This window comes from Pan troglodytes, chromosome 7, assembly GCF_028858775.2.
Source record: "Pan troglodytes isolate AG18354 chromosome 7, NHGRI_mPanTro3-v2.0_pri, whole genome shotgun sequence".
Taxonomy (NCBI): Eukaryota; Metazoa; Chordata; class Mammalia; order Primates; family Hominidae; genus Pan; species Pan troglodytes.
Window position 1 is genome coordinate 153,810,842 of NC_072405.2, and position 13,657 is coordinate 153,824,498.

At 52.9% G+C, this 13,657-nt stretch overlaps 1 protein-coding gene across 3 annotated transcripts in view; it reads right to left on the reverse strand.

Moving 5' to 3' along the window:
• The window catches only part of ZC3H3 (zinc finger CCCH-type containing 3), a 115,250-nt gene that overhangs the window by 17,905 nt on the left and 83,688 nt on the right, over nt 1-13,657 (reverse strand). For all 3 annotated transcript variants that reach the window (XM_063816627.1, XM_063816628.1, XM_519998.9), the window contains 4 exons: nt 12,712-12,754; nt 12,477-12,635; nt 12,304-12,373; nt 9,784-9,915 (listed from right to left, as the gene is read on the reverse strand). In XM_063816627.1, coding sequence (XP_063672697.1) covers nt 9,784-9,915; nt 12,304-12,373; nt 12,477-12,635; nt 12,712-12,754 — 404 coding nt within the window. The remainder of the gene's footprint in view (nt 1-9,783; nt 9,916-12,303; nt 12,374-12,476; nt 12,636-12,711; nt 12,755-13,657) is intronic.

A 13,657-nucleotide genomic window follows, 5' to 3' on the forward strand; every position in this document is an offset into this window, starting at 1 on the left:
ATCCATGAAATTGTGAAGAAAGAAAAAAAGAAATTAATGTTAATTTTGCTGTCACACTGCAAACTGCAAAAGTTAGGGCTACAGTGTGTGATAAACGTTTAGTTAAGATTTAAAAAGGCAGCTGGGCGTGATGGCTCATGCCTGTAATCCCAGCACTTTGGGAGACCTAGGCGGGTGGATCATTTGAGGTCAGGAGTTCAAGGCCAGCCTGGCCAACATGGTGAAACCCCATCTCTATTAAAAACATAAAAATTAGTCAGGCGTGGTGGTACACACCTGTAATCCTAGCTACTCAGGAAGCTGAGGCAGAAGAATTGCTTGAACCCAGGAGGCGGAGGTTGCAGTGAGCCAAGATCACACCACTGCACTCCAGTCTGGGCGACAGAGTGAGACTCTGTCTCAAAAAAAAAAAAAAAAAAAAGACTTAAAAAAGCGTTTGATTTGTGGGTGGAAGATAATAGAAACATGTTTCAAATGATAGAATTGGGTTCCATGACATCTATGGGTTCAGGTACCCATGAGGGATCTTGGAATGTATCCCCCACAGAGAAGGGAAGACTACTGAATAAAGATCTATATTGAAAAACACTATAAGTAAATCAAATAAAAATTCTAAAAAGTGTTCAAGTAACCCATAGGAAGGCAGGGGGAAGAAAACCCAGAGGGAAAAAAAGAACTAATAGAAAACAAAATAAATCAAATGATACACTTAAGCCCTAATATAGCAATAACCACATTAAATGTAAATGTCCTACATATATCAACTAAAAGACAGAGATTGGCAGAGTGAATTTTAAAACATGATTGAACTATCTGCTGTCTATAAGAAAGTCACTTCAAATATGACACATATATAAATTTAAAGTAAAAAGAGAAAAAAAAGACATGAAAACTTGATTCAAAGAAAACAGGCGTGGCTATATTAATATCAGAAAAAGATGACTTCAAAGCAAAGAAAATCATCAGAGACAGAAACATTATATAATAATAAAAGAGTAAATCTATCAAGAATGCATAGTAGGGCCACACTTATAATCCCGGCACTTGGGAGGCCAAGGAGGACCACTTGAGGCCAGGAGTTCAAGACTAGCCTGAGCAACATAGCAAGACCCTATCTCTACAAAAAAAATTTTAAAAGTAGCCAGACATGGTGGTGCGTGCCTGTAGTCCTAGCTACTCAGGAGGCTAAGGTGGGAGGATCGCTGGAGCTCAGGAGTTTGAGCTTGCAGTGAACTGTGATTGTGCCGCTGAGCTCCAGCCTGGGCAACAAAGCGAGACCCAGTCTCTAAACAAACAACAACAACAACAAAAAGAATGCACAGCAATTCTAATGTAAATGCACCAAACAAAAAAGCTGTAAAATACATGAAGCAATAACCGTTAGCTATGAAAGGAGAAATAGACAAATCCACAATTATAGTTAGAGACTTCAGCACCTCTCTCAACAACTGAAAACTAGACCGAAAATCATCAAGGATATAGAGAACTCAAAAACACCTTTAACTAGCAAGCTCTATTAGACATTTATAGAGCACCAACAACAGTGGAATATACATTTTTTTTCAAGTACACATGGAACATATACCAAGATAGACTATATCCTCAGCCATAAAACAAACCGTGAGAAACTCAGAATTAAAATCTGTATGATTTTAATCAATATAGATCGAACTAGAAATCAATGAAAGAAAGGTAACAGGAAAATCTCAAAACACTTGGAAACTAAATAACACACTTCTAAATAATCCATAGGCAATACTCTGGTTTCTCTTCAGATCATATGACTCTTATGCCTTTTACTAAATAATCCATAGGGCAAAGAGAAAATCTCAAGGGAAATAAAACAAACAAAAAAAATCACAGGAGCTGGGCTTGGTGGCTCATACCTATAATCCCAGCACTTTGGGAGGCTGAGGCGGATGGACTCTTAAGCTCAGGAGTTTGAGACCAACCTGGGCAACATAGCGAGACCTCATCCCTATAAAAAATACAAAAATTAGCCAGGTGTGGTAGCATGGACCTGTAGTCTCAGCTACTTGGGAGGCTGAGGTGGGAAGACTGCTTGAGGCCAGGAGTTTGAGACCAGCCTGGGTGACAGAACAAGACCCTGTCTTACAGAAAATTAAAAAAATTAATCAGGTATGGTGATATGCACCTGTAGTCCCACCTACTCAGGAGGCTGAGGCAGGAGGATTGCTTGAGCCCAGGAGGTTGAGGCTGTAGTGAGCTATGATTGCACCACTGCACTCCAGCCTGGGTGAGAGTGAGACCCTATCTCAGAAAAAAGGGAAAATATTCAAATTATTCAAATCAATAATCTAAGCTCCCATTTCAAGAATGTAGAGGAAAAAAAACAGCAAAATAAACCACAAGTAAGCAGAAAGAAAGAAATAATAAGAGCAGAAAGCCCAATGAAATCGAAAACAGAAAACCAAAAGAGAAAAATCAGTAAAACAAAGAATGGGTACTTTGAAAAGATCAATAAATTGACAAACCTCTAGTAAAACAGACAATGAAAAAAAGAAGTCACAAACTTCCAGTAACAGAAATGAAATTTCCAGTATCACTGCAGATTCTGCAGACATCAAAAGGACAATTATTAAATACTTCAAACAATTATACACACATAAAATTGACCACTTCGATGAAATGGACCAGTTCCTAGAGATACACAATCCACCAAAACTGACTGAAGAGTAGAAAATCTAACTAGATCTACACAGCAAGGAGATTGAGTCAGTACTCAAAAATCTCCCAACAAAGAAAAGCCCAGGACACAGCTGGGCACGGTGGCTCACGCCTATAACTCCAGCATTTAGGGAGGCAGAGGTGGGAGGATCACTTGAGCCCAGGACACAGCTGGGCGCAGTGGCTCACGCCTGTAACCCCAGCATTTAGGGAGGCAGAGGTGGGAGGATCACTTGAGCCCAGGACACAGCTGGGTGCAGTGGCTCACGCCTGTAACCCCAGCATTTAGGGAGGCAGAGGTGGGAGGATCACTTGAGCCCAGGAGTTCGAGACTTGCCTGGGCAATATAGCGAGACCTTGTTCTTCAAGAAAAAAAAAAGAAAAAGAAAGAAAGAAAAGAAAAAAGACAGAAAAGCACAGGACCAGACGGCTTCACTGGTGAATTCTACTAAAACATTTAAAGGAAGAATCAACACCAATTCTTCTCAAACTCTTACAAAATGTTTAAAAGAAGGAAACATTTCCTAATTCACTCTGTGAGGCCAGTAGTACCCCGATAACAAAACCAGACAAAGACACTAAAAGAAAACTACCAACCAATATATTTTATGAATATTGATGCAAAAATCCTCAGCAAAACATTCAGCAACACATTAAAAGGATTACACATCAAGGGCCAGGTGCAATGGCTCACGCCTATAATCCCAGCACTCTGGGAGGCCAAGGCGGGCTGATCACCTGAGGTCAGGAGTTTGAGACTAGCTTCACCAACATGGCGAAACCCGTGTCTCTACTAAAAATACAAAAATTAGCTGGGCCTGGCAGCGCGTGCCTGAAATCCCAGCTACTCATGAGGCTGAGGCAGGAGAATTGCTCCAACCTGGGAGGCGGAGTCTGCAGTGAGCCGAGATCGTATCAGTGCACTCCAGCCTGGGCAACAAGAGCAAAATTCTATTTCAAAAACAAACCAAAAAAAGGATTACACATCATAACCAATTATTCCCAGATGCAAGGATGGTTTCATACACAAAAATCAATTAATGAGATTGTGACTGACTGTGATTCAATGTGGTCAGAGTCATGAGCTGACCACCTTAATAGAACAAAGGAAAAAGACCACAAGATCATTTCAATTGATCTACAAAAAGGCCTGACAAAATTCAACACCATTTCATGTTTTAAAAAAACCAAAAACCTAATAAATAGGATAGAAGGCAACTTCCTCAGTGTGGTAAACACTATACATAAAAGCCCATAGCTAACATCATATTCAATGGTGAAAAATGAAAGCTTTTCTTCTAAGATGAGGAAAAAGACAAGGATGCCCACAGTTGCCATTTTAATTCAATATAGTATTAAAAGTTCTAGCCAGAGGCTGGGCATGGTGGCTCAGACCTATAATCCCAGCACTTTGGGAGGCCAAGGCAGGCGGATCATCTGAGGTCAGGAGTTTGAGACCAGCCTGGCCCCACGGTGTGACCCTGTCTCTACTAAAAACACAAAAATTAGCTGGGTTTGGTGGCACATGCACCTGTAGTCCCAGCTACTTGGGAGGCTGAGGCAGGAGAATCACTCGAACCTGGGAGGCAGAGGTTGCAGTGAGCCGAGATCATGCCACTGCACTCCAGCCTGGGCGACAGAGTGAGACTATGTCTCAAAATAAATAAATAAATAAATAAATAAATAAATAAAAGGCACCCCAATTGAAAAGGAAGAAGTAAAATTATCTGTTTGCTGATGACATGATCTTATATGTAAGAAAACCCTAAAGAATCCACACACAAAAAAAGTTAGAATAAAGAAATTCAACCACAACAAGTGGTGGGGAGGGTGTGGAGAAACGGGAACCCGTGCGCCGTTGCTGGGAACGTAAAATGCTTCAGCCACAACAGAAAACACTTTGCCGATTCCTCAGAAAGCTAAACACAGAATGACTCAGACTCCAGCAATTCCACTCCTCAATATGCACCCAAGGGAAGTGAAAGCGGGGCTCAGACAGACGCCTGGTTGTCAGGAATCACTACAGCACCAGTCACAGTAGCCACATACCCACCAGCACACGAAAGAACTAACAAAACGCAGTGCACACACAACGGAATGTTACTCTGCCATAAGAAAGGAATGAGGTGCTGCCACACGTGTGAACCCTGGAAACATTATGCCGAGTGAAAGATGCCAGACACCAAAGGACAGATGCTGGATGATTCCACTGACGGGACACAGCTAGACCCTGGAAACATTACGCTGCGTGAAAGACGCCGGACACCAAAGGACAGAATGTGCGATTCCACTTAGAGGACACAGCTAGAGGAGGCGCCTTCACTAACTAGTTAGGTGTCTAACTAGGGTTTGGGAAGCGGGGAGTGGAGAGTCATTGCTGAATACTCAGTGTTTCTGTCAGGAGTGAGGAAAACATTTTGGAATGTTTCCACGGTGTTGTGAATGTAGTTAGCTATTGAACTAAGTGCCATTTTGACACTTAAAAATGGTCAAAATTTATGTTATATATATTTTACCACAATTAAAAAGTAACACAGTATACCAAAAACTATTGAATTGTACACTAAAATGGGTGAATTATGTGGTACGTGAATCATATCTCAACAAAGCTGTTTTTCAAAAAAGATAGGAATGGCCCATAAGCACCCAGGTGCTCTGCGCATCCAGGCCATCAGGGAAATGCAAACCAAAACCCCAGGGATACGGCACACCACACCCACCAGAACGGGTGTGCCAGAAAGGCAGATACCCAGAGCTAGCGAGAAAGTAAGCAAGACGAAAGCCTTGCTCGCTGCCGGCAGGAGTGTCAAACAGTGAAGCCGTTTTAGAAAACAGGAGGCTGTTAACCTAGAGTGACCCTGTAGCCCTGCAGTGACCCTATGGCCCTGCAATTCCACTCCTAGGTGTCTACCCAAGAGAAGCAAAAGCATCGGCCACACAAAGGCTGGAGCGCTGACATTCAAGGCAGTATTATTCACGACAGCCCCCAACTGGCAACCACCCGAACGGACAAAGAAAGTGTGGAGAGTCTCTGCAGCGGCTTGACTCTGTAATAAAAAGGGGTGCAGCGCTGAGGTGCTGCAGGACAGACCTCCAAACATGATGCAAAATCAAAGATGCCAAACAACCATGTACTGTATGATTCCAGCAACACGAAAGGCCCACAGAAGAAACTTACCGAGACAGAAGTGGATGAGTGTTAGGGGCCGGGACTGATGATGAAAAGAGTGAGGGAATTCTGGGGGGCGATGAAAACGACTGAAAGCTGCGTTGTGGTGCGGCTGTACCACTCTAAGTTTACTCAAACCCACAGAACCGTACACCTAGAGCAGAGGAATTGTGTGGGAGGGAAACTGTACTTCGATAAAGCTGCTTTTTTTTTTTTTTTTAAGCTGACACCACAGATCAAAGGGTTAGATCACTGTTGAGGGAAAGCACCCACGACATGAAGAAAAACTAAGTGAGGCCCCACCTCACACAACACGCAAATGAAGAACAGCAAACGGCAGCCGACTTGTAGGGAGGCCTCCCTGTGCCAGGGCCACCCAGGACACCGCCAGGCCCACTGTGGCCCCCTGAAGAGTCACCATGACCCTCTGAGATAGGCAGTGCCGTTATCCCGACTGTATATAAAAGGAGACTGAGGCCAGAGGAGGAAGTAACCGTGCAGGGACAAGCGACACCCACAGCTGCCTCTTGAGCCAGCAGCAGGCAATGCGGGAGGCACTCTGTGACCGTGGGTGGAGACTGGTCCTAAACAAGACCCCGAGCACAAATCACAGGGCAAAGGATGTCAGGACCTTGCCTCATAAAGGATGAAGGATTCGGCCTAACAAAGGGCAGCACTGGCGAAAGCAAGGCACCAACAGAGAAGCGCTGTATGTGAACAAAACCGAGACAGGCGCTGTCCAGAGGACACAGGAGCCCCTGCAAGCCTGGAGGATGAAGGCAGGGTGTGCGTGAGGGGAATCCCAGGTGACTCAGGTCTCAGCTCGCACTTGGGGAGCTGAAACCCAAGGCTCAGCCAGGGCCTTCCCTCTCCCGACAGCTCCCTGCAGACAGGCACCAACCACACACAGGGTGTGGGGAAAACGGCAGCACAGAGGCTCATGGAGCAGGCACTGCAGATGCAGGAGGGCCAAGGTGTGCAGGAGCTCTCAATGCAGAGGTGGGGATGGAGTCACTGTCACCCCTGCACACATGCACACGATGCTCCCCAGCCCTGTGCACTGGGGGCGCTGGCAGCCAACACCCTAGCTGCAACAAGCACACCCAGCGCCCAGACCCTGAGTCCTAAACACACCCAGAAGGAACCAGGGCGCCCTGCAGGAGCAGCTGTCCCACCTAGAGCCACCAGGAGCAGCGCCCAGACCCTGAGTCTTTTTTTTTTTTTTTTTTGAGACAGAGTCTCACTCTTGTCGCGTAGGCTGGAGTGCAGTGGCGCAATCTCGGCTCACCACAACCTCCACCTCCCAGGTTCCAGCAATTCTCCTGCCTCAGCCTCCCGAGTAGCTGGGATTACAGGCATTTGCCGCCACAACCGGCTAACTTTTCGTATTTTTAGTAGAGATGGGGTTTCACCATGTTGGCCAAGCTGGTTTTGAACTCCTGACCTCAGGTGCCTCGGCCTCCCAAAATGTTGGGATTACAGGTGTGAGCCACCGCGCCCGGCCCAGACCCTGAGTCTTAAACACACCCATAAGGAGCCAGGAGCGGCTGTCCCAGAGCCGCCGGGTGCTGGGAGCATCTGGGTGCCAGAAAGCAAGGAAGGGTGAAGAAACTGTCAGGCAGATCATAAGGGCAGGAGCCCTGGCAGGGCAGCATATTAAAAGGGGACGGCAATGGACACAGCCGGACACACCCGTGGACAAACAGGCGAGCGGTGAGCACGGAGGAGGGAAAACTCTTCCGTTCAAGGACGCCGGCCGCGGATCAGAATTTGACAGCTGGCTATTAAGACTAAGGGGAGAAGGTGGAGTTTTCTAGTCTCAGAGTCTCCCCCCAGCAAAACGTATCAGCCGGGGAGATCCCTTTGACAAGGATGGAGCGAGCGCCTGAGGCAAGGGAGGAAAACAGCGCTGCACCAGGACAGGGACGCCTACTGGGGAGGACTCTGCGTCTCCGGGTCTGGGCAGGACGCGGCAGACCCCGCAGGTGTGTACAAACAGGCAGTCTGAAGTCATCCCCGTCCTGATATCTAGGAGGGCAGGCGGCATCTGGCAGAGGTTGACCCCTGAGTCATAGCCGTGGCCCCCCAAAAGGGGAAGGAGCGGAGATTTACTCCCAGCCTAAATTATTCACAAGGAAAGGGAATGTGGCTCTTTAACAAGCCATCGCTTTATGAAGCAAGGTTAACAATTTCACTTGATTCAGTGGAATATTATAAACTCTCTGGGGCCCATTTGAGGACTTCTACTTCAGGCGCAAGGTGACGATTCAGCACTTTTCACATTATTTAGAGAATAAAATTAACCCTCGCAGGCCCGGGCTGCCGCCTGTCCCCGCTGGATCTGGCCGGCTCAGCGCTTTCCCATATATAATTACAAGCTGCTATCCATCATGCGGGCGCCGCGGCGCGGACACACGGAAAGGCAGCAGTAAGCACTTCCACTAATAGAAGCAGGACCTAAATATCACTTTGATATTTTCATTTAAATCGAAACATTTTACAATAATCAGCCATGGCCGCCATGGGGATCCTGCCACAGCCCCCGCAGAGTCTGGGGCTGCCCCAGCCAGGCCCTACCTCCCCGGAGGGGATTGCCTGCCAGGTTTCAGGTTGGGGAGCCCGGCCTGGCCAACCCTTGGCCTGGCAGCAGGGGCTGCAGGCTGACTCCTCCTGGGAAGTGGGTGTGAGGACTGAGGATGAGGGAGAGGATGCTTGGGAAGGGCCCGGCCCACCACAGAACGCTGTGCACAGGAAGGAGTGCGTGGCCCAGCTTCTACAGGACCCCACAGGTGAACCCAGCAAGGGAGGGGCAGGAGAGCCGCCAGAGCCTCGGGCCCGGTGTCCTTGCGGGTGGGCTGAGAAAGGGTTCCTGGGGTGCCTGGTGTTCTCGGCTTCATGGGGGCTGCAGACCCTGAGGCAGCGCCAACACAAGTGTGAGGTCCGGGTGGCAGTGAGCCGTGCTGCAGGCCCCGGGGCTCCCTCCCAAGATGCCAGGGACAAGGAGCATCTCCAGGTCCCCCAGCTCTGGCCCCTCCCCAGCCTGAGCCAGGAGGCCCCCAGCCTCAGCCACCAGCCTTAGGCCAGGTGCAGGAGCCCCCACGGCGGGGAGAGAAACAGGCGTGAGAGGCTGGGGGAGAGGTGGCTTGTACCCGGGACCAGGCCCACTGGAGATGCTGAGGCCACACTGCTTGTGGCGGGGAGTCCTGGTGAAGCCCAGGAGGGCAGGTGAGGCAGAGGGGAGGAGCTGGCTGCACTGCCGGGAACTTCCCAGACAGGTGAGCCTGTGAGTGCCTCTGCAACACAGGAGTCAGTCATGCCCCCAGGAAGAGGGGAGCCGCAGCCATCAGCTGCAGCCCAGGTCCCCAATTCTCCACCCAGCAGTGGTGCCCCGCAATGAGCTTCAGCGCCAGCTCACTCCACCCTTGCCAGCCACGGCTCAGGCGGCCCCCTTGGCTCTGCCTGGCCCACCCCTCTGCCCCAGGCTGGGTGGGAGTGTCCCGTCCACCCCCTGCCTTCCTGGGGAGGCTGCTGGCCCCACATCCACCTGCAGCCCTGCCGGCTCCCTGGCCTCCAATATCCCCTTCACTGCACTGCCACCCCCAGCAACATCCCAGGAGCTGCTCCGGCCCAGTCACCACACCCCTACCATGGGGGGCCAGCTCCTGGGGCTACCAGTGCTGCACCTGGAAGTCTAGGTCCTCTGCGCCTCACCTTCCCATGGTTCAAACCCCGCCCTGTGTTGGTGCTGTGCAACCCCGGGAAAGTTGCTGGACCTCTCTGAGTCACCTGTGAGGTGGAAGTGATGACACTGACCACCTCAGGGCTGCAGAAGGGTCATCCAGCCACCACGGCAGGTACCCAGGAGTGAGCAGAGGACGAACAAGCCACAGGAACCCCGCCCACTCGGGCCCCCACGGACCACTCACCTTTGCACCCAGGGGGCAGTAGCCTTTGAGGAAGTCGCTGCAGACCTCGGCCTTGCGGGACACGTACACGTGACTATAGGGACAGTTGCTGTTGCTGCAGATGCCCTTCAGGAAGTAGGAGCACACCGGCATCTGCAGGCAAGGCCGGCAGTGAGGGCCAGCAGGCAGCCACCCTCCAGGGCCCAGAGACGGTGGCTGGGGACCCTCCTGCGGCCCCGCCCGAGAGAGAAATGGACACGCGGCACCAGCAGGCAGGAAGGGCAGCCACCACGACCTGCGGGGCAGGGAGGCTGCTGCTCAGAAGTGGGCCCCAGCCTCCCCAGGTGAGCCACACCCCTGCCGTGCTCTGTCTAGAGGAGGCATGGAGCAGCCCTGTGGCCCTGTGGCTCAGCCTCAGGGGCGCCCTCCTCTGAGTCCCTCACCTGTTCTGAGCCTGCCCACCGTCCAGGATAAGATGGCAGCCAGGGCTCCCAACCACTAGCCTGTGGCCAGGGCTGCCCTTGGAGCCTCTCAGGCCATGGGGACCAGTGTCCAGGTGGGAGGACGAGCCACGGGCCAGCAGCCAACAGAGGGCTCTCCCTCTCCAGGCACCTGACCCGTGGGCCACAGGCAGTGTCCCTGGGCTCTAGGTGGGCAGGAGCCACCTGGAAGCAGGCCTGGTGTAGCACTGGCTGCAGGCCAGCACCGTGGAGGCCAAGGCTGTCAGCAGGAAGGGTCCAGCAGCGTCTTCCTCCCCAGCACAGGGCTGCTGGCCACAGTCAGTGCTTGTTATCACCACTGGGCTGGGAGAGGGAAAAAATGTAACTTTCCTCCCATTTGGGGGAACCTCAGGCCTAAGGAGCAATGGCTGGGCTAGGGCCACCCAGGGAGGGAAACAGGGGGTCTCTTGCCATCTCCAGGAGACATCTCCCTGCCCCTCGTGGGCCACCACGGGCTCCTCCTGGGCTGCCTGGGTGTCCAGAACAAGGATGTCACCGTCCAGCCTCAGCATGGAGCCCCCACAGAGCCCCTGCCAGCACCCCAGGGTCTCCAGTCTTGCCCCAGGCTATTCCCGCTCCCCTCCCAGGGCCTTCCTCCCTCCTGGGTCAGACCACCCTCCCTGCTCCCACTACCCTTGTCCCCCTCCCCTTCTCAGCCTGCTCAGAGCTGCTGGGGCCTGAGGAGCCCTGGGGGATCTGGGCAGACCCAGAGGCTTTAAAAAGTCACTTTTCTGGGGCAAGGTTGGGGATGGGAAAGGAACTTGTCTAAGGCCAAGGAGGGAAGAAGGGGTCCAGAGAGCCAGCGGCCAGGGCTGAGAGGGAGGGAGGGAGAAGGCAAAGAAACAAAGGGTGATTTAACGAGCGGGAGTTTATTTCTAATTGTCTTTTAACTGCAGCCGCAGAGGGGAGAGGGGCTGGGGGCCGTTTGGGGCTGGCGGTGGTGGGCTGTAGACAATTCCCTTAATGTGGTTTTTGATATAGAGCCCAAATTAGCTCTAATAAAAAGGGATGATAAAGCCAACTCTACAGCAAACGGAGCTCCTCTTGGCTGTCAGAGCGGGGCTGTTATCAAGAGGAAACTGCATTCTCATTTCAATTAACCTTGTTTGCACCCCGCCACGTCCACACAAATAACAATAACATTAATTCAGGGCACTGGTGCGGGGCGTCCACATTAGACAGCTTGGAATGTGCTCCGGCTTTGGAGCTGGGAGCTAATGAACCCGAAACTCGACGTGAATTTCCAAATTGCTCACAACAGAGTTCCGAAGCTCTATTAGGGAGAAAAATGCTGATTCTTTTCAAGTTCCTCAAGGGGAAAAGCTGTTGCGGCAGCAGCACCCCTGCCCAACACCGCCTCCCTCTCCCAAGGCAGCCCTCACTCCACTCGCATGCTGTGGTCACACCGTGGCTGAGTCCGGGGCACAGGAGCTACATATGTCCGCCAGCACTGACCCCTGACCCCAGCCCCAGGGCTCTCTTGCTGCTTCCCAGCAGGGGACCCACCTTGGCTCAAAGCAAGTCTGTTGGGTTTCAGGCCGCGGGGATAACCGCATGAGCCAGGAGTCCAGCTGTTCCCCCTCCAGCCCCTCCCTCCCGCCCTCTGCCCAGGCAGCCTCTCCACCCAGCCCCTCACATACAGCTTCCCCTCTCCTGCCAACCCCAGTCTGAAGAGGCCCTGAGGCCTCAGCCCTGGGTCCACAGGGGCACCTTCCTGGGTCCACAGTGGGACCACCTTCCCCTAGGCATGTGTAAGGGGGGCCTGGGGATCTGGTGAGGCCTGGTGCTGCCAGGAGAACGGAAAAGAGACCCCTGTGTGTGGTGAGCAGGGACCCTATCAGCGCTGCTTTCCTGGGAAGAGGAAGCCCGGCTGCAAAGCCTGCAGTGGGGTAGAGACGGTACAGCAGACTCTAAGGACGCCAGGGCAGGGATCTGCATGTCCCAAACCCAGGGAAAGCTGTGGCACCATCTGCCCGGAGGCCAGGTGGCTGAGGCCCCGGAGAAAGGTGCACGGGAGCAGGGCCACCAGCACCGCACTCACCTTCTCCTTGGACACATGGTGGGAGAAGGGGCAGGTCCCATCCGTTTTCTTGCAGGTGCCCCGGACAAACCTGCAGCACCAGGAGAAACGGGTGTGAGGAAGGGCCGGCAGGGACCAAGGGCAGGGCCCTGCACAGAACCTCCCCCAGGCCCACAGCGAGGGCAGGAGGGCACCTGGTGCACACGGCCACCTTCTCGGGATCGTGGATGTAGGGGCAGCGCTCGCCGCGGTTGCACCTGCCGAAGCGGTTGTAGTACATGCAGTACTCCTTCCTCTTCTCCCTGCGCTGCCGCGCCTGCCGGATGATGGCCAGGCTGCGCTGCACTGCCCGGCTGCAGACGGGGAGAGAGGTGCGTGAGCCTGAGGGCGAGCAGGGAGCCCACCCACTGCCCAGCCCAAAGGCAGTACCTGGCCAGGGAACGGCTACAGCTGCCTGCAGGATCCAGCCGGCCTATGGGGGAGAGAGGCACGGGTCATAGCAGGCCACAGCCTGGCCCGCACGCCCTTTCCCTGCTGACCCCCTTAGTCAAGGCCCTCAGGGGTCCCAACACTCAGCTCAGGCACAGCCTCCCCTCCAGGAAACTGCCCAGAGCTCCCCTCCCCACAGTGGTTCAGATGCCCTGGGCCCTGCCAGGCCCCTCTGGGGACACAGCACCTGAGAGTGGGGAGCTGCTGGGCCCTGTGTCTGGCTCCTCTCCAGGGCAGGGTCCGGGCAGGGCTCCTGTCCCTGCCCTCAGAGCCAGCAAAGCCAGGCAGCATCCGCAGAGGGCTTGGCCACGTGGGCTGGAGACACCCGCCTGTCCCTGCTGCCTCCCTGGCCAGGCTCCCCAGGGCCACACTCTGCTGGCTGGAACCCCCCTGCTGGCTTCCTCATGTCCCTGGGTGCCCACCCTGGGCCAAGGCAGTGACTGGCCTATGGACACTGCTCCTGGCTCTCTCCTCAGCCCTGGCCACCCAGGAAGCCGCCCTGTAAACAGAACAGCTGCTAAGAGCAGCACCTCCCTCTGCCAGAGCCTGGGCTGGGGCTTGTAGGGGACCCGCGGGGTCACTTAGACCAGGGTGTGAATATGGCCCGTGGGGCACACATGGTCTGGCCTTTTGGGAGCAAGAATGGCTTCTGACTTTTAGAGGGCTATAAAACTAAAGACATGCAGCAGAGAAGGTGTAGGGGCAAAGCCCGCTTGGCGGAGGCATCTGCCCAGCTGCCCACTTGCAGCTGTGGAGGCCTGGGGGAAGGGCACCTGTCCCTGAAGCCCTGGGCTGGCGCTGGCAGATCCTGGCTAGTGTCTGTTACTCTAAATTTTAGAGGTGCCTCATCAGATGCTCCTCAAAACCCCAAGCATAAGCGCCACCC